Source organism: Melanotaenia boesemani, chromosome 17 (genome assembly GCF_017639745.1).
Source record: "Melanotaenia boesemani isolate fMelBoe1 chromosome 17, fMelBoe1.pri, whole genome shotgun sequence".
NCBI lineage: Eukaryota > Metazoa > Chordata > Actinopteri > Atheriniformes > Melanotaeniidae > Melanotaenia > Melanotaenia boesemani.
In genome coordinates this window covers 26,860,377-26,880,530 of record NC_055698.1, presented here as the reverse complement: position 1 = coordinate 26,880,530, position 20,154 = coordinate 26,860,377, and the positions used below count along the sequence as shown (strand labels likewise).

The 20,154-nt window shown below is 37.4% G+C and overlaps 4 gene segments (V, D, J or C); 2 read left to right on the top strand and 2 right to left on the bottom strand.

Moving 5' to 3' along the window:
- Positions 1-2,090: 2,090 nt before the first annotated feature.
- LOC121656387 lies at positions 2,091-2,581 on the bottom strand. The segment is given in 2 exon segments: positions 2,091-2,422; positions 2,530-2,581. Coding segments are annotated over 2 exon segments (384 nt in total).
- A 1,061-nt stretch (positions 2,582-3,642) lies between these two features.
- LOC121656386 lies at positions 3,643-4,801 on the top strand. The segment is given in 2 exon segments: positions 3,643-3,652; positions 4,285-4,801. Coding segments are annotated over 2 exon segments (339 nt in total).
- A 4,729-nt stretch (positions 4,802-9,530) lies between these two features.
- LOC121656385 lies at positions 9,531-10,048 on the bottom strand. The segment is given in 2 exon segments: positions 9,531-9,862; positions 9,970-10,048. Coding segments are annotated over 2 exon segments (393 nt in total).
- Positions 10,049-17,084: 7,036 nt separating this feature from the next.
- Positions 17,085-18,990, top strand: LOC121656384. The segment is given in 3 exon segments: positions 17,085-17,091; positions 17,448-17,555; positions 18,545-18,990. Coding segments are annotated over 3 exon segments (441 nt in total).
- Positions 18,991-20,154: the final 1,164 nt, after the last annotated feature.

Here is a 20,154-nt window from a genome sequence, read left to right as displayed (position 1 = left end):
TTTAGTATTTAATTTTAGTAGTATTTTACTCTTGTTATGTACAGCATTTGAGACTGTCCTTCTGTGAAAAAGCCCTTCAATTAACTTTACTTACTAACTGTATAACATCAGTGTTAAAATAATTTAAATATTTTCCTTCATTGATCAACAAATCTGTTAATTAAGTTTATTAAATTGTTTTATACAGATTTTATGCAGCATTACCTGTCTGGTTACTTCTTTAAGTTTATGTTTAGGCTCATGTTTTAAGTAAATGTGTCTTGATACTTTAATAAATAAAAAAATTTATCATTGTACAATAAAGAAAAATTATATCATGTTTGTGAAATATTTTGTCAGCAAATGCTTAGTTCACAAACACTTCAAATGTTCTTCTGTATGTTGCACTGATATCTCTGGATTCTGAGTCATGGGAAAAGCAAAAGAATTGTCAAAAGATCTGCAGGAAAATGTAATTGAACTGTATGGAACAGGAAAGGGACATAAGAAGATATCCGAGGAACTGAGAATGCCAATCAGCAGTGTTTAAACTCTAATTAAGAAGTGGAAAATGAGAGATTCTGCTGACAAAAAAATCACACTTCGAATATGCCAAACAGCACAGAGACCAGCCTCAAAACTTCTGGAACAAAATCATTTGGAGGGATGAAACCAAAATTTTACTTTTTTGACGCAACCATAAACATTACATTTAGAGGGGGGTCAACAAGGCCTATGATAAAAGGTACACCATTCGTACTATGAAACATGGAGGTGGATCACTGATGTTTTGGGGATGTGTGAGCTACAAAGGCACGGGAACTTGGTAAAAATTGATGGCAAGATCAATGCAGCATGTTATCAAAAAATACTAGAGGCAAATTTGAACTCATCAGCTCGGAAACTGCGCATGGGACGTACTAGGATATTCCAACATGATGACGATCCAAAGCACAAAGCTAAATCAACCTGTTATTGGCTACAGCAGAATAAAGTGAAGGTGCTGGAGTGGCCATCTCCATCTCCTGACCTCAATATCATTGAGCCACTCTGGGGGATTCTCAAGTGTGCAGTTCATACAAGACAGCCCAATAATTTACAGGAACTGGAAGCCTTTCGCCAGATGCTCAGTTGATTCTCTTGTATTCAGTCTATTTCTCTTTTTCTGCTTTAGTTGTAAGTTTATTGTTTTACAGGAAAATAAATGCAATAGCACGTTTAATATGTTCAGGGTGAATATAATTTTCCACCAAGTAAATCAGTCATGTGTAGTGAAGAGATGCTGATTTTAGGATCAGTGAACAGCAGAATAAATTGAAAGATGACGGCTATAATTTATGTGTTAATTGTTAAAAATGTTAAATTTGTTGCAACTCTGATGACATTAGATTAGTCATGATGAATTTCCAATCATATGTAGTATAATGGTTTAATATTTGAGGCGTTCATGTATTTCTTTTTACTTATATTTGATAATTAGGGTCCTTATTATGAAATGTTTTTTCTTTTGTCGGTTTTTTGAATTCGTGGCTTCTAACGTTTTACTGTAAACACAAGTTCAACAGTCACTGTAAGGAATTTTATCTATTGATTAGTTTAACATCATTAAATAAAATTGCATTTAATTCTAAATTATACTCATATATATTGCAATAAAAACAATTTTATCTCATATAGCTGTCCTCCAACATGCTAATTTATCGTTAAAGCTCTGGAGACACAAACCCACTCACAGAGTTTCACTTCAGTCTGACTGAGGAATAAATCTTTTGACATGTAACTTTTTCCCCCTGTTATATATTTATAAATATTAAAACTGTTCAAATTAACCGTGAAGCTGAGGTCAAAGGTCACTTCCAGGAATTTTCTCTATGAGAAATAAGTTAAAACTTATTCTGTTTTAAGGTTTTAGTAAATTGTGGATGATGATGAGAAAGATTCTTCATCAAAATTTAATCCAGTCAAACTTTTCTTCAGAAGTTTTACTTTGTTAATAAAAACAATGATGTGTGTTAGAGAGAGAGAGAGTGTGTGTGTGTGTTCAGTGAACTATATCAGGCAGTTCAGTTTCTGTTCAGTCTGACTGAGGGAGGTTTTTGTACGACTGTTTTTCACTGTGTGAACACAGCTTGGCTGTTGATGTAATGAGCACTCTGACAGTAATAAACTGCAGCATCTTCAGCCTGAACTCCACTGATGGTCAGAGTGAAGTCAGAGTTTGATCCACTGCCTGTAAAACGACCTGGAATTCCTGATGCTCTGCTGCTAGCATCGTATATGAGGAGTTTAGGAGTTTGTCCATCTTTCTGTTGGTACCAGGCTAAAAGATGGTTGCTGTTATAAACACCAACATTCTGACTGGTTTTACATGTGATGGTGACGGTTCGTCCCAGATCAGATGTCACTGCTGCAGACTGAGTCACTGTGACCTGTCCTCTGGACTCTGAGGATACAGAGACAAAAACATAAAGCAGCTTCATGGTTTAGTCGGCTTCATTTCAGAGGGACGGATGTTCATAGAGGAGAGGAGTTTGATTCTCTGGACTTTACCTGTGAAGCAGCAGCAGAGGAGAGTCCAGATGAGGACGCAGATCAAAGTCATGTTTTTCATGAGGAGGATTTCTGTGTCTTCTGTTGTCATGAAGGACAGCTGTCAGTCATCCAGTCTTCAACTCTCAGGACTATAAACTCTCCCAGAGCACTGGAGCATGGTGCTGCTGATGCAAAGTGGCTCTCTATGGAAATCTGCTGACTCACTCCAACAGGGACTTGGATCAATCTGATGATGATTATCAGTGAATAATTTAGTTTAATTAATCTTAATATTATGTTGTAATAATTTTAGATTCAGATTAACATTTGAAAGTTTATGTTGTAGAGAAAAAGTTTACATATAATGCCTCCTAATCTTTATCTAAATGCTACAAAACAGATTTGAACTTTCTACTCATTCATCTACCAGCTCACCCAGCGCTACTTATCATATAGTCTTTGTACTGAATGCATCATTTTTTCTCTACAGTAACAAAACAGTGATCGGGGACGATGTGGGGTTCAGTGTCCAATGATGAGGATTATGGAAAATCCTGGGATCAAACTGCTGATCTTGCAGTTCATTAAAATCCACTCCACCAGCACAACCAAGTTCACCCAGTGGACTTTTTAAATTCATTATTTCTAATTTCTTTCTTCTTTCATTATTTCTACTTTCTTCTCACAATACTTTTGGAGATAGTCATTTAGTGGATTAGTTTTATCTTAAATTTTATATGAGTGGTGTAATTATTTGGTAAAGTGAGATTCTATATTTGGAAACACTAAAACCATCTTCAGTAATATTGTTCTGTGTTATTTTGTCTCACTGATAATGTAAGTTTGCAGAGAAATTTTGTCTCTGAATCAGATCATTACTTAATTGATCAGTTTAAACTCTCAAAATCTGAGTCTTTACTGTTTTAGTCAGGAAATGATTAGATTTCAGAAAACTGATGAGGATCCAAAATGTTTCTAACATGTTCAATCTGTTAACTTAACAAGTTAAAGATTTTCTTTAAACTAGTTAGTTTTTCTGTCCAAACTTAGTATCTATGTGAAAGAAAATTCCAGACGCATCAGAAGAAGTTTTTGTGTCTTTAACCAGAAATGTGGTAAATATACTGACCCATGTCGTCACGTATCAGGTAGAAAGTTTCACATTTGTCCCTCCATGTGGTCCACTCCATGGACTCTTTTAAAAAGCAGCTGAAAACTATTTTATTCAGGAAAGCTTTTTGTTGATGGTTAATATTTATTTTATGAAACTTATGTTGTTTTAATGCAGCTATTTTATGTCCAGCACTTTGTGATTTTTACCCGTGGAAATTGTTTTATAAATAAACTTTACTTACTTACATCACTGCATGTGGGAGATTGATTTAATGTCATCATATTGTAGTGGTTACTATGGGGAGGAGGAAAGAGTAGATTTGTAAGATTTTACATTCTTTAAATGATATAAAATAATCATTTGTGAAAACAGTGAAGAATTTATGTAATAATGCAGACACCAGACAAGATGGTGTGAAGGTGAAAAATCTGGTTTTAAATTCTAATCTATGATTTTAGTTTGAAGCAAAGTGAATCACAAGAAGCTGAAAACATCTAAAAAATGTCTTGAACATTTTTATCTTTAGTACTGAAACCTGTCTGTTGCTGTGGTTCAGCAGTGATGCCTGTCTGTTACTATGGTTACTGAGTTAAAGCAAGAAGTGAGACTCTGAGGAGGCGTTTCATCTAATGTCTACAACGTGTCCTCTCTTTCTGCAGTGGGTCAAGTCCGTCCCACCCTGACGGTGCTGCCCCCCTCCAGTAAAGAGCTCGAGCAGGGCCATGCCACACTTACATGTCTGGCCAACAAGGGCTTCCCCTCAGACTGGAGTCTGTCCTGGAAGGTGGACGGCAGCAGCAGCAGAAGCTATGAGGAGAGCAGGAGCCCCGGGGTGCTGCAGAAGGACGGCCACTACAGCTGGAGCAGCACCCTGAGGGTCCCTGCAGACCAGTGGAGGAAGGTGGGCTCTGTGACCTGTGAGGCCACCCAGGGCTCCCAGACTCCACTCTCAGAGACACTGAGGAGAGACCAGTGTTCCCAGTACTGACCTGGTTCACTGGGAATCTGATCCTGGTTTTATTCTGTTACAGCTCTTCTTCTTCAGTATTAAACACTGTTCCTTTCTTCTCATTTCTGATTTACTTTATTTCCTCTTAATCTTTGTGTTGTTTTGATTCTTAAATTGTTTCTTCGTTTTTGTAACTAAGATTTTTTTAAGTCTAATAAAAACTTTTTCATGAAGACAAATGTTTTCATTAACGTTAAAGTGAAATAAATAAATAACTGTATTGCAGTATTTACCACTTTTCTAAAAGAACAGGCTAAAATGATAACTTACATCCAGACATGAGAGAATTAATTTAATCCAGTTTTCAGATTTTGTAAAAAGAAAACTACAGAATTTCTTTGTACTTTCAGAGTTCATGTATCTATTTAAATATTTTAAAATATGGTAAATATTAGAAAGAAGTGTGTCATCATATAAACATTAATGTTAAAATGGTTTAATAAAAGGCCACATGGTGCATTAACTCAGAGAAAACCACAATACGTTAGAGGAACTTCTAATGATCTTTAAATTCTTCCACAGACCTGGAACATGATGCTAAACACTCATTTCAGAAAGTTTTGCTCTGCTGAACCCAGATGTGATGATGCAGGTTTTAGCTTTAAAGGTAAAATAAAACTGCTTTAGTTACAGGAGATTACATCAGTAAGAAACATTCAGTAATTATTCTAGTTGTGTCTTAGAAAGATTTTGAAACAGCTGATCTGTGTTTACCTTTTAATATGTGCTGCTTATTCATGGATCCGAGAAAGATCTAATTAAAGACACGGAAGAACAGGTTTTTTCGATATGTGTTCATAAATATGTGAAATCTTTAGTGAAATCAGAGACTGACTTTGATATTTCTGTCATATTATTGTCGTCATGGTTTTGGAGACCTCATGATGAAAAGAAAAAACTTTATAATTTTACATTTAAATACACGATAAATAACTTTAAACTAGAAAAAAATGAACTGCAATGTTATATTAATTTTGGTGGGACAATGTGTCTGACTATGGGTGTGTTTAAGTGTGTGTTATTGGTGAATTGTTATCAGTCTCTGCAGCAATCAGTTCATTTTGTGACTGAGGGAGGTTTTTGAACAACTTTTTTTTGCTCTGATATGGTTGGGATGAAGATCCAGTGCAGACTTAAGAAGGCGGGAGGCTGAATGATGCAGGTAAAAAACTTTATTAAGATAAATCTGAACTCACATAACACAAAATCCGTGACATGGAACAGAACTAAACTAATAACATTAACAAATCTTGGAATAAACTAAAACCTAACAGTAACAACATCTAACAGCAAACATGGCATCAACTAACATTAAACAACAGACTAGCAAAGAAGAACTGAAACCAACGACTTCAATATGCTGAAGGAGTAACTGGACACAGGTGAGGTGAATGAGCAAATCAGACCAGGTGAACTACTGAGCAGTACTCATCTACAATCTAGTCCTCCAAGCCAAACAAACTTCGAAACTTAGAAGGACCATAGCAACAACCAGCAAAAAACGAAGAAGAAGAAACATAGTAACAACCGGAAAACACAACACACAACATGGAAGAGGATATATAGGACGAGGGAATGATGGTGGTCTTGGAACTATTGTTAAAAGACAAATACAGAAAAGAAAAAATAACAGACTGGAGACGGTGTGAACACAGACGTTATTTACTTCCTTGTTCCCCAGCCAGCTAGCTCTCTAATTGGCTACATTCCGGCTCACGTCACCATCCGCACAGTCAGAATGCACAAGTCATCAGCGTTCCTCAGAAATCGGCTCTGAAATATTAAACATGCCCAATATTTCCGACTATCGGCTATGACCCGTTTCGGAGCGGATTATCAGGACAAATTGGCTCATAACACACCACAGACCAAATGATAATTGCACAGGGAAATCTCACAATGATCGGGAATTTGCCGTCCAAGAGGCAAAATCTGGACAAAAACAGCCCAAAAATTGTTATGTGTGTACCAGGCTTTAAATACTCCAGTCTAGCGGTTTGTTGTAGAGTAAATTAGAAGTTCAGGAGCTTCTCCAGGTTTCTGAAGGAACCAGTTGAAGCAGCTTCCGGTACTCAGACTGACTTTATCATCATTGTAGGTTTGGGACGCATTTTAAAAAATGCAGATTTGCGCCATTCAGTCCGTCAAGAAAAAATCTGTATGAGTCATGTGGGCAAAAAATCAGAAATGAGCCAAAATCGAATATGATAAATCAATATTTCTCAGTCCGAGACTTGAGCAGCAGGTGCTGTAGACTTTGTTTCCGTATGCAAACCACCACTTTTGCCTCCATAGGCCGTTTTATGTAGTCACTCAGCTTTTGAATTTTACTTTATGAATTATGTTAGCTGTGCAGAAACTAAGTAAACAAAGTGCAGTCAATGTTACAAACTTTCTTTTTTTAGGGTATGTCAGTGAGCTGATGAGGTTTCTCTTCACTGATCCTGCCACATTTGTGGAGGAGCTGAAGAAGCTTCCAGTTCCAGACAACCTCAGTGCTCAGTATGAGATGCTACCAAAGAAAGAGATCGCTGTGAAGCACATGTCACGCTTCACTCAAGGCCCAGCGGATCCCAATGTAGCTCCCATCCAGATCAGGAAACTTACAAAATGTTATTACTGCGTGAACAAACTTGCATACACATTCGTTGTGTCGTCATGTCAACAAATCAACATGTACATTAGCTTAGCAAGAATAGCAAGAAATACAGCTAACGATGTCATGCAACAATGCATGAAAGTGTTAGCAAATAACATCAATACCTGGCTGATAACATTTACTATATATAAGGTGAGTGAAGGACAGCAAAGAACATTATAGTGGATTATAGCTGGTAAGCAGAGTATTTACCAAACAGATACGTCCAACTGCATTCTTTGCTGCAGGTTACCAAGTGTTTAACTCTCGTTTTCGGTGTCTGATTTGGGCTTGAACATGTACAGTTGTATTAAAGTATGTAGGATGTACACCAGTTTTAAAATGTCTACATTCATAAAGAGCCTCTTCTTTACACTGACTTCATCTACTTTCTCCAGATGTGACTGTACTGTAGTGTTCTGTACTGAGCTGTTTATATTAACACTGTTTAAAGCTGTATAAGGTTTATTGTATGGCTTCAATGAACCACATCAGTTTTTCTTACACTTCAGTTTCTGTTCAGTCTGACTGGCTGAAGGAGGTTTTTGTACGAGTGTTTTCCACTGTGTGAACACAGCTTGGCTATGATAACTCTGACAGTAATAAACTGCAGCGTCTTCAGCCTGAACTCCATTGATGGTCAGAGTGAAGTCAGTATTCGCGGAGCTTGTTGTACTTAGGCCACCAGACGTTTTATCACATGCAAGGAGAAATGTAGGAGCTTCTCCAGGTTTCTGAAGGTACCACCTCATGCAGTAGCTTGTGCTTGGACTGACTTTACATTTGATAGAAACAGTCTGTCCTGGAGAAACAGACTGAGATCCAGGAATCTAAATGACAGTAACTTGACCTGATGATCCTGGAAAAACACGAATAAAAAGAAAAATATTTTAAAAGAAATCCAGTACAAATGATAGACATCTAAAATGAAGAGAATCATTTTTATATGATAGGTGTAGATGGAAAAAGGTGAAAGCTGCTTGTTCCAGTCGTCAGTCTGAATTTTCTGATTTTTTTTTAGTGGAACAAACTCTGGGAGCGACTTCACTCTGACCATCAGCAGATTTTAGGCTGAAGATGCTGCAGTTTGTTACTGTCTGAGTTTTCATAGCATCAACAGTAAAGATGTGTTCACACTGTAAAAACAGTCGTACAAAAACCTCCCTCAGTCACACTGAACAGAAACTGAACTGACTGCTGCATTTCACCGAGTAAATCAGTCATGTGTCGTGAAGAGATGCTGATTCTAGGAATTTATTGTAGTTCAGAACCACAACATATGAAATTTATCTTTCAGGTACAGTTAAATGAATTTGTCTCAACTCCATGTAGGAACAGCTGTCAGCAATCAAGTGAGTTTTCTTCAAGTCTTCATGCTTCATTCATGAATGTATCTGGAAGTTTATAAAATTGCATGAACATCTTCATCAGATGAATGTTTCCATATATTACAGTTGTTCAGCTTTTCAGTGAACAGCGGAATAAATTGAAAGATGACGACGATAATTTATGTGTTAATTGTTAAAAATGTTAAATTTGTTGCAGCCTTGATGACATCAGATTAGACATGATGAATTTCATCATATGTAGTATAATGGTTTTGTATTTGAGACATTTATTTATTTATTTTTACTTATATTTAATAATTAGGTTTCTTGTTATGAAATGTTTTTTTTCTTTAATCTGTTTTTTGAACTCGTGGTTTCTTACGTTTTACTGTAAATATGAGGTCAAACATCACTGTCAATAATTTTGTCTATCATTGATTCATTTAATATTATCAATAAAAAAATCTGATTTAAATCTGATTTACACTTAGATATATTTCCATAAAACAATTTTATCTCATGTTTTTGAGATTTAAATTCTTTTCCCCAGTTATATATTTACAAACATTAAAACTGTTCAAATTAACTGTGAAGCTGAGGTCAAAGGTCACATACAGGAATTTTCTCTGTGACTGTGAAAAATTTGTTCAAATTATTTCTGTTTAAAAGTTTTGGTAAATTGTGGATGATGATTAGAAAAATTCTGAATCAAGATTTTATCCAAAATTTTCTTCAGAAGTGTTTTTTGTTATTGAAGCAATGGTGTCTGTTAGAGTGTGTGTGTGTGTGTGTGTGTGTGTGTGTGTGTGTGTGTGTGTGTGTGTGTGTGTGTGTGTGTGTGTGTGTGTGTGTGTGTGTATTCAGTGGACTGCGTCAGTCAGTTCAGTTTCTGTTCAGTCTGACTGGGGGAGGTTTTTGTACAACTGTTTTTCACTGTGTGAACACCCACTGACTGTTGATGTTGTGAAGACTCTTACAGTAATAAACTGCAGCATCTTCAGCCTGAACTCCACTGATGGTCAGAGTGAAGTCAGAGTTTGATCCACTGCCTGTAAAACGACCTGGAATCCCTGATGCTCTGCTGCTAGCATGGTATATGAGGAGTTTAGGAGTTTGTCCATCTTTCTGTTGGTACCAGGCTAAACGATGGTTGCCACTCCAAACATCAACATTCTGACTGGTTTTACATGTGATGGTGACGGTTCGTCCCAGATCAGATGTCACTGCTGCAGGCTGAGTCACTGTGACCTGTCCTCTGGACTCTGAGGATACAGAGACAAAAACATAAAGCAGCTTCATGGTTTAGTCGGCTTCATTTCAGAGGGACGGATGTTCATAGAGGAGAGGAGTTTGATTCTCTGGACTTTACCTGTGAAGCAGCAGCAGAGGAGAGTCCAGATGAGGACGCAGATCAAAGTCATGTTTTTCATGAGGAGGATTTCTGTGGCTTCTGTTGTCATGAAGGACAGCTGTCAGTCATCCAGTCTTCAACTCTCAGGACTATAAACTCTCCCAGAGCACTGGAGCATGGTGCTGCTCATGCAAAGTGGCTCTCTATGGAAATCTGCTGACTCACTCCAACAGGGCCCTCAATCATTCAGATAAGATATGTGTCCATCTTCCTATTTATAAATGGAGTTTTAAATTGGAGAAAGATGGTATATACTCCCAAATAATATTTTAGGTCTGTGATTATTTAGAATGCCAAACCTTATTCTTCCTGACTTCCACCAGTATGTGTTTTCCTGGTGTGCTTGGAGTCCAGATCACTGTCCTATTGAAAATAAACATTTTATTATTTGTTCAGCTTTTTTTTAATTTCTTTGGACATTTCTTTCATCTAAAGCTTAGAGAACCAAGCATTTACAGAATGTCAAGAATGTCTTTGAACATTATTATCTTTAGTACTGAAACTCGTCTGTTGCTGTGGTCCAGCAGTGATGCCTGTCTGTTGCTATAGTTACTGACATATAAAAACAAAAGAGACACTGAGGTGGATTTTCATCTAAACTCCTCAGTGTCTTCTTTCTCTCAATTTCAAGTTTGAAATTTTATCTAAAAGATAGTTGATGATGTGACTTTAACATTGTGACATTCAGATTGATTTGTGAAAAATTACAAACAGGGAGTCCATAATTATCTGACTGCTTGTATTCATTGATGAAGAAAGGAATTTTCAGTGATAAAGGAAACTGAGGAAGCAACAGACAGTGATGCATCATGATGCATCATGGAATCGAATTGTGAGACCAGTGAAGATGCATAGGCCTACTTACCAGATTATATTTGCATCAATTAATCACACCTCTCCTTTTCTGTTCTGAAAGGTTAATTTGTTCAAATTAAATAGATTTTTTCAGTGTTAAAGAAAAAAAAATCACTTGCAGGAAAATAAATTTCTTACTTCTATTTAATCTTGAAATATTGTTAGTTTTTTTTTTTTTTTTTTGTACGTGACTAAGCTATTTCAGGAGGATGGAACAACAACCTGATTGTGGTTCACTTCCGGAGTGTTTTCCGTCGGCTCATGGTCCACTGCGGCATTTCTCCAGGAACAACAGGCAACGCCCGAGCACAGGATGACACTGTGTCTATGTCAGCTGTGGACATGTTGTCTGTGGTACCAGCTGAGGACTCTGACATTGTATCCTCTCCATTTGAGAGTGCCGATAGCTTGGTGTTGAACCACAGCTACCTGCCAACTAGCTCTAACCGAGAATGTGTTGGATTACATTGCAGGTTTTGTTGTCATAAGGCAGCTGTCATGTGATGTATGTGGAAACAGTTTGGTGTGTGAGGCTGTGCCAGCATCATTTTGTGATAGCTACCTACCAGAGGTGGTACCAAGTCAATATTTTGCAACTCACAAGTCTCAAGTATCTCTAATCAAGTCTGGAGTCAAGTCCCAAGTGTAATGGAAAAATTATACATATACCCTTATAGTTTGTAGCCTAAACTTTGTATGTCTGTGTACTTAGATAAGAATGTAGTGAGCTTCTCCCTTCCCCCTTTTACTCCTTAACATTAGATAAGAATTTAGTGAGCTTCTCCCTTCCCCTTCCCCCTTTCACTCCTTACATTTCCCTACAATGTTATCAGCTATGTAGAAGAATTTACTACAATGACCTTCGACCTCGATGTTATCAACTCATGTTCTGGCTCTATATTAACCAAGCACACATGTACCTCCCCAGACTCACGCAGCCAAACCTTTGACTGTGTGATTCTCATTGCTGATCAGCTCTTAATAAAATACTTTGTTTGATTCTCACTTAGTGTGTGATCTTTGATAACTAAAATTCCACAACACAAGTCAGGTCCAAAGTCAAGTACAAGTCATTACCACTGAGTATTAAGTCACAGCCAAGACATCATGAGCACATCATCAAATGCGATGTATTGTTTTAAAAAATGACTGAAAATTTTAATTAAAACAAACAAGCAAAAGAAAAATTTCTGAAATTTGTGCTTGTTTATTTAAACACTTTGGAAGTTCAAGGGAGTTTATTAAACACAGTCCTGTAAAACATTAACACAGATGACATTATTTCTATTTCTGTTCAGTTATGGTTTTAACAAATCCCATATTGGCGTAGTGAATACAACTTTTTGTCTTCTGTTGGTTTATCTGTCCTTTAACCTATTAATAATTGAACCTTAACTGTTAAACAATAAATAAAAGAAAAAAAGGCATTTTTTCAAGACAACCTCCTTAAACCTAAAGATTGTATGAATATTTGGCAGTCATCAACAATCACTAAAACCTAAATAAAGCAAAAAGTTATTCCCCAGTATAAAAAATCATCATTAGAGAGGGATCATGTCTTTGGGTAGGTATTGGAGGAGCTCCACATTACTTGAAAGTCTTTTTGCAAAAGACCGAGTTAGATAAGAGTCGATCAGTCATTTGTGCACGATGGGCCGCAGTATGATGCCACCGTGGCTGAAAACTCGCTCCACTGGAACACTGGAGGCAGGCACTGCTAAGACCCTGAAGGCCACTTGGAAAAGTGAAGGAAGCGTGTTCATGTTGATTGCCCAAAACAAGAGGGCATTCTGTCCTTCTGATATGGGAAGATAGTGACTTAGCTGGAGAGCTGGTGAGGCCGCATCATCCTTCTTCTGCCTCTTATGGTATGCAGCAAACAACCTGTACTCTTGTTTAAGGTCTTCTTGCTCTCTCATCAACTGAGGGTGCAGGGTGCTCAAAATCTGCAACATCTCGGAGGTTTAGTTCTGTAAAAGACACAAACATAAAGAAATAAATGGCTCATTAGTTATTGGTGATGCAGTTGGCTAAAGTCACAAGGTAGTGTAACAGGTAGAACAAGAAATAAAAGTTACATTAAACTATAGATTTATCTTTCACTTGTTGTGCCACTTCCACTTTGACTTCATGACTGACCAGAACATGGTGCTCCACCCACATTCAGGAAAAAGCTGGATCCAAGGCAGCTGCTTCCATGTAGACTGGATCTGAAAAGGGGTAGTAACTCTATCTTGTGCTTTGGTCATTTTTACATTGATGAAGATTCCAAGAAATCTTCTGATCAGAGATGCCTGGAGACTTCTGATCAGGCTGTTCAGGAGACACACTTGAGGCTTCAGCCTCTCAAGATGGTGATTTAGGGACAACACAGAGGGAACAACAGAGCTGATTGTGATCATCTTCTCCCCTTGTGTCAGATCTGTTGCCTCTCCAAAAGGTTTCAGGATGTCCACCAGCTCTTTTAACAGATTCCATTCCCGTGCCGTGAATGACAACTCCTTGTGGTCAGCCTTGTCTAGAACATGACAGAGCTTTAGATGGTCACATTGTAGGATAGGCTTCACTTGTCTTAGTATTGAGTTCCACCTTGTGTTGACAGCAGCAGGGATGCCACGTTGTTCCCCAAATTCAGCATCAAATGCATCTTTAAATGTTGTACTTGTGTGAAGCAGTGAGCTGAGTTTTGATAACTTTGAAAGGGAAGGACATGCAACTTTTGTTTCTTTTAGACCATCACCCACCACCAGCTGGAGAGTGTGTGCAAAACACTGCAAAGGTTGTTTTCTCTACATCACAGCATCTACAGCTTGTTGATCTTCCAGGGTTAGGTCATGCCAGAGCTCTGGGTCATCAAGAACTTCATCTCTTTGCTCAGTGAGAAAGCACACAGTGAACACTTGTTGTTCATGTTGGAGGCATTGACACTGATAATATAGTCCAATTTATCTTTAATGTTGTACTCATCACATATGGCCTCAAAATGCTCTGAGGTTCTTTCAGCTATGTTTGAACCTTTGAAGCAGTCACAAGCCAAGAGATGGGACTTTCACTGTATCCCCTCCGCATCTTTCTCTAAATAGTATACAGTGACACCAAGGAATCCCCTCATTTTTCGATCTGACCAAATGTCCACAGTGACTGAAACATGGTCTGTATTGTTCAACTGAGTTTTTAATTTTGAACGCCTCTCAGCAGCAAGGTTCTCAACTTTTGATGTTAATGTCCTACGACACACTGGGCTGTACTTACTGTCAACTACAGTCAGAAAGTGTCAAAAGCTCTTATTTTCCATGATGGACAGGGGCAAGTTGCAATCAATGATCAAATCAGATGGTACTGCGTTGGTTATAGCTTTCTGCTGAGGATGACTCATGCTGTACTTTCCTGCCTGGGTGTCCATGAATTGGGTGATTGAAGGCTGTAGTGGTTCATTTATGATCTTTTTGTTCATCTGGTATTCCTCAAAACTGTAAGTTTAATATGTATTATTATGAAGAATCTTAGAAAAATGTTTAATAATTTAATTAAGAGCATTTAAACAAGCATAACATTTTACAAATTAACATTGAACAAACTGATGTCTTGTTGCCAATTTAATTTGTCAACAATATATACAAATCATTCTGAAAAGAGCTCATAATTTTACAAATAAGCAGTCACAAGATTAATTTTTGAACTTGATCACTAGTATCCTTGCTGACATTGGTTTTGAGGTGAGTTGCACTTTGGACATGCACACAAAGCCAAATCATTAGCAATCAGCTTGGAGCAATTTAAATCACAACCTAACACGCATGTCTTTGGACTGCAGTGCATTTGTAATTTTAATCAGTCAGCAGTGAAAGTGTTTACCATTCAAAATGGCAAGCTAACAGCTGAATATTTCTGATTGGTTTACAGAAAAAAATTATTACTGCCAAGCCAGCTCTGTATTAATCTTTAATTCGACAACTGTATCTGTTTATCAGTATAAAAAAAATAACAACAGCAGTTGGAGGGAAACTTTCAGAACAGTAAATGACATTAACATGGGGGTTGTCCTATCATGGGTTGTCCCTGTCGTAGCTTTTGCAGACTGCAAACTTGTCTGCTAAAACTTATAATTGTATACTGACTGAAACAGAGTGTGTGCTACAGAGAAAAAACAACGTTTACTTTGTGGTGGGCTCATTGGATTGCTGTGAACGCCATGCTAAAGTTAAGCTAACATTAACTTGCAAACTTTGATGACTGACTTACCGTTCTTTGTGCAACTTCGAATGCCGAACAAAGTTGGACATTGTTGAGTCCCTGTCTGTAATTTTAAGCCCGTATGTTTTACATACTGCAATGCTTTTTTTATTGACAACCTCGTAATTCCTGTAAGTGAACGAAATAACCTTTGATACCATTTTGTCACTACTGCTGCTCTGCTACTTCATGACTTTTTTTTCTTTTTTTCTTCTTGATTGACCCTGTCTCCTGCTACCTGATTGGATAAGAGGATTCTCTGTATTGTGGGTAATTAGGAGAAGGTGGTGATGCTGCAGCTAATGGAGCAGCATTAAAACATTTGTTTCAGGAAATCAAGGGGGCGGTGGAGGGCTTCTTAAGAGGCCAAAGTCAAAGTAAAGTCAAAAGTCAATTCAGTGAAAGTCAAAGTCGAGTTGCAAGTCTCTTATAAATTTGTCAAGTCGAGTCTAAAGTCATTAAATTTATGACTAGAGTCTAACTCGAGTCTAAGTCATGTGACTCGAGTCCACACCTCTGCCACCTACTGACCTTAAAAACCAACAGAGGCCTGCTGATTCCAAGCACAGGTGCAGTCAAGGTGCAGAGCGCTGCATCCGTTGCTCTACAAACATTTCATCTGCAGCACATCAGTAAACTGTTCCTTTGTTCAGCCATGTTGTCAGGGTCAACATAGGTTTTGATCTTCACCATATTGTTAAAACTCAGGATGGCATTGACAACCATTACTTCAGCCTCATTGAATGTGTCCAGTTTTCAAAAGCTGAGGCAACACCATGTTGCAAAACTCAACACTCTACAAATGCAGAGTAACAGCTTGAGAAAGAAGAAGTGCAAAGTGGTGTTGTTGCAGGGATATTATTAGATTAGGTTTTCAGTGGTGTGCATTTTGTATCAAATTGGCAAGAGGAAAAGACCTAAGTAACTTTCATAGAGACAATCTTTTGTTTGTTTGTGTGTGTGTGTGTGTGTGTTTGTGCAGTAAACTGCATCAGTCTCCACATCTGTGAGTTCACTTTCAGTTCAGTCTGAAGGAGGTTTTTGTACGACTGTTTTTCACTGTGTGAACCGCTCAAAGCTGTTTACATCAAATTCCCCTTTACAGTAATAAACTGCAGCATCTTCAGCCTGAACTCCACTGATGGTCAGAGTGAAGTCAGAGTTTGATCCACTGCCTGTAAAACGACCTGGAATCCCTGATTCTCTGGTGATAGTGTGGTACATGAAAAGTTTAGGAGTTTGTCCATCTTTCTGTTGGTACCAGGATAAATAATAAGAAAGATAATTATAATGAGCATCCTGACTGGTTTTACATGTGATGGTGACGGTTCGTCCCAGATCAGATGTCACTGCTGCAGGCTGAGTCACTGTGACCTGTCCTCTGGACTCTGAGGATACAGAGACAAAAGCATAAAGCAGCTTCATGGTTTAGTCGGCTTCATTTCAGAGGGACGGATGTTCATAGAGGAGAGGAGTTTGATTCTCTGGACTTTACCTGTGAAGCAGCAGCAGAGGAGAGTCCAGATGAGGACGCAGATCAAAGTCATGTTTTTCATGAGGAGGATTTCTGTGTCTTCTGTTGTCATGAAGGACAGCTGTCAGTCATCCAGTCTTCAACTCTCAGGACTATAAACTCTCCCAGAGCACTGGAGCATGGTGCTGCTGATGCAAAGTGGCTCTCTATGGAAATCTGCTGACTCACTCCAACAGAGACTTGGATCAATATGATGATGTTTATCAATGAATTATTTAGTTTATAATAATATTATGTCGTAATAATTTTAGATTCAGATTAACATTTGAGTGTTTATGTTGAAGAGAAAAAGTTTACATATAATTCCTCCTAATCTTTATCTAAATGCTACAAAACAGATTTGAACTTTCTACTCATTCATCTACCAGCTCACCCAGCGCTACTTATCATATAGTCTTTGTACTGAATGCATCATTTTTTCTCTACAGTAACAAAACAGTGATCGGGGACGATGTGGGGTTCAGTGTCCAATGATGAGGATTATGGAAAATCCTGGGATCAAACTGCTGATCTTGCAGTTCATTAAAATCCACTCCACCAGCACAACCATGTTCACCCAGTGGACTTTTTAAAGTCATTATTTCTTCTTACTTCTCACAATATTTTTGTTGAGAGACGTTTAGTGGATTAGTTTAATCTTAAATTTGATTTTAATTATTTTTAAATGAGAAAAATGTATTTGGGAAAATGAACAAATGTCTGAATAAAAATATAAATGATGGACATTTTTTGCACTTTATCATTTAAAGTTTTTACATTAGCTGAATGTCCTGAAACTACATCATTTAATCATGTTGTAGTTTGTTTGTTCCAGAGTCAGAGAGCCGTGTCTCTGTACAGTCAGAGGTTTTTGTACGGCGGTTCGATGAGTTTGTATCACTGTGGTACACGTTCGGTGGAGGAACCAGACTGGATGTTGGAAGTAAGTAAAACTTCATTCTGCTTCATTTAAGAAGTTAAATTCTCATATTTCACATTTTCTGTTCATGATCAGAATAACAAAGAAATGTTTATAATAAATAAATGTTGAACAATTTGTTCACTGAGATGCAACGTTCACTTCATAAAGAATATTGACATTTTAGGAAACAATATAATGTATCATGAGGAATTGGAGGTGATAGAAAAACGTTCTAATAACTTCATCTTGTGGCTCAAAGGTTTAGTTCAGTGTGAATATATGAGACGGTCGTGTCTCTGTACAGTCAGAGGTTTTTGTACGGTGGTTCAATGAGTTTGTATCACTGTGGTGGACTTTTGGTGGAGGAACCAGACTGGAGCTTGGAAGTAAGTTTAGATTTTATTTAACATGACTGTGTTGTTAAATCAAGTTTTTCTTTATTAGTTTAATGTTTGTCTGAAGTAGAAATAAAAATATAATTACTTTTGTTTAAAGAGAAATATTTCTATTAAACCTAATTAGAGATCAGCTTTGCTAAAAGTCTTTCACATTTTTATGAAAATCCATGTTAATAGTTTTTGTTTGGCTTCATTTGTTTGTAACATTAAAACTTTTTCTAAAACAGAAAACAAACATTTTAAAAAACTACAGAACAATTAAATCTGGAAATGATTTTGTTATTTAGCACTTTTCTGATGAAGTTGTGAGTTGTGGATTTCAGTAAGTTGCTTTGTTATTTTTTTATTTATTCATTTATTTATTTTATTTTTATTGGAACCAAAGTAAAAACGTGCAAATGTCTGAACGTTTTTCAAAGTGATTCTGAGCTGAAATGCATGAGAGGTTTCTAAAAGGGAAGTGAAACAATGTGAGTCAGTGATTGTTGGAGCAGGAAAACATCTGATAGAAACCTCTTAAAGGAGAAAATCTACTTTCTCACAGTAAAGATGTCTGCTGTTTGATTGACAGCTGTGTGGTTCCTGTCCTCTAATCTGATTGGTGTCTCCTAGGTGATGTCCGTCCCACCCTGACGGTGCTGCCCCCCTCTAGTGAGGAGATGAAGAAGGGCCATGCCACACTTACATGTCTGGCCAACAAGGGCTTCCCCTCAGACTGGAGTCTGTCCTGGAAGGTGGACGGCAGCAGCAGCAGCAGCTATGAGGAGAGCAGGAGCCCCGGGGTGCTGCAGAAGGACGGCCACTACAGCTGGAGCAGCACCCTGAGGGTCCCTGCAGACCAGTGGAGGAAGGTGGGCTCTGTGACCTGTGAGGCCACCCAGGGCTCCCAGACTCCACTCTCAGAGACACTGAGGAGAGACCAGTGTTCCCAGTACTGACCTGATTCACTGGGATTTAACTCTGGATTCTTCAACTTTCTCTTTGTCTTTCTCCTAATTTTCATATTTTTCCTCTTATAATAAAGACGTTCATGTTTTCAGATAATAAAGATGTTTGTTTTCAAATTTTGTCTGTTTTCTTGTTCATTTAGACATTTTTTGTTTTCTTAAAATGTAAAAAAAAAAGATATTCAGAGAATGAAATAAACAAAATTTCTATTCATTACATTTAATAACACATACCAGAGTATTAAAATGTTGAAGTAACATAAAGACACATACTAATTGTTTGTATTTCAGGGTGAAAAAAAAAAAGAAAAATAAATAGTAATTTTATTATGAAAAATTTTAGTAATGTTTTTCCTCTGAAATTTGATCAATTATAGAACATTTAAGAAAAATATGTAGATATTAATATTTTCTCCTGCTCAGGAATATGAGAAAATATATTCATATAAATACGGCAAGAAAAATGTCTTTAATTCAAACCGTTTGGCTGCTAACCCAGAGGTGTGTGGTCACAAAGCAGCTGATGTTAACAGCTAAGCTTGTCACGCTACACTAGACCAGATGTTCACAGCCAAACTATGTCAACCTGGAACTGTCAAAGAAACATCCTTAAAAAATGGACATCAAGGGACTGCAGACCAGAGGACAGGGGTAATCTGAGATTTAAAGCATTTTCTGATATAATTTATAAGTCTGCGTCCAGAAGCACAATTTTGTCAAAAATGCTCAAACTTTATTTTTCTAATAAGAAAGCAAATTGTTTGAAAAAGTAATTGTTTTTATTCACTTACTTATTTTCTATTCAACTTAGTCCAATTCAGGCTCACAGTCAAGCTGGAGCCTATCTCAGCAATTAGCAGGTGAGAGACAGGACACCTGGATAGTTCACCCGTCCACCACAGAGACAAACACTCACATTCATGCCTACTGAGAATTAAGAGTCATCAGTTATCCTAACTTGTACGTCTTTGTTTAGAAATCATATCCACAAATAAATGTTTTTCTTTGAGTCTTATTTACTTATGTAGTTTCTTTTTATTTGATATGTGAGTTTAAATGTAGAGATAGATATAACTGTTTTTAACACATATATTTTCAAACAATACAACTGTGAAGCTGAGGTCAAAGGTCACTTCCAGGAGGTCACCCAGGGCTCACAGACTCCACTCTCAGAGACACTGAGGAGAAACCAGTGTTCCCAGTACTGACCTGATTTAATGCAACATCACACTGGATTCTAAATCTTTCTCTTTGTCTTTTCTCCTACTTTTAATT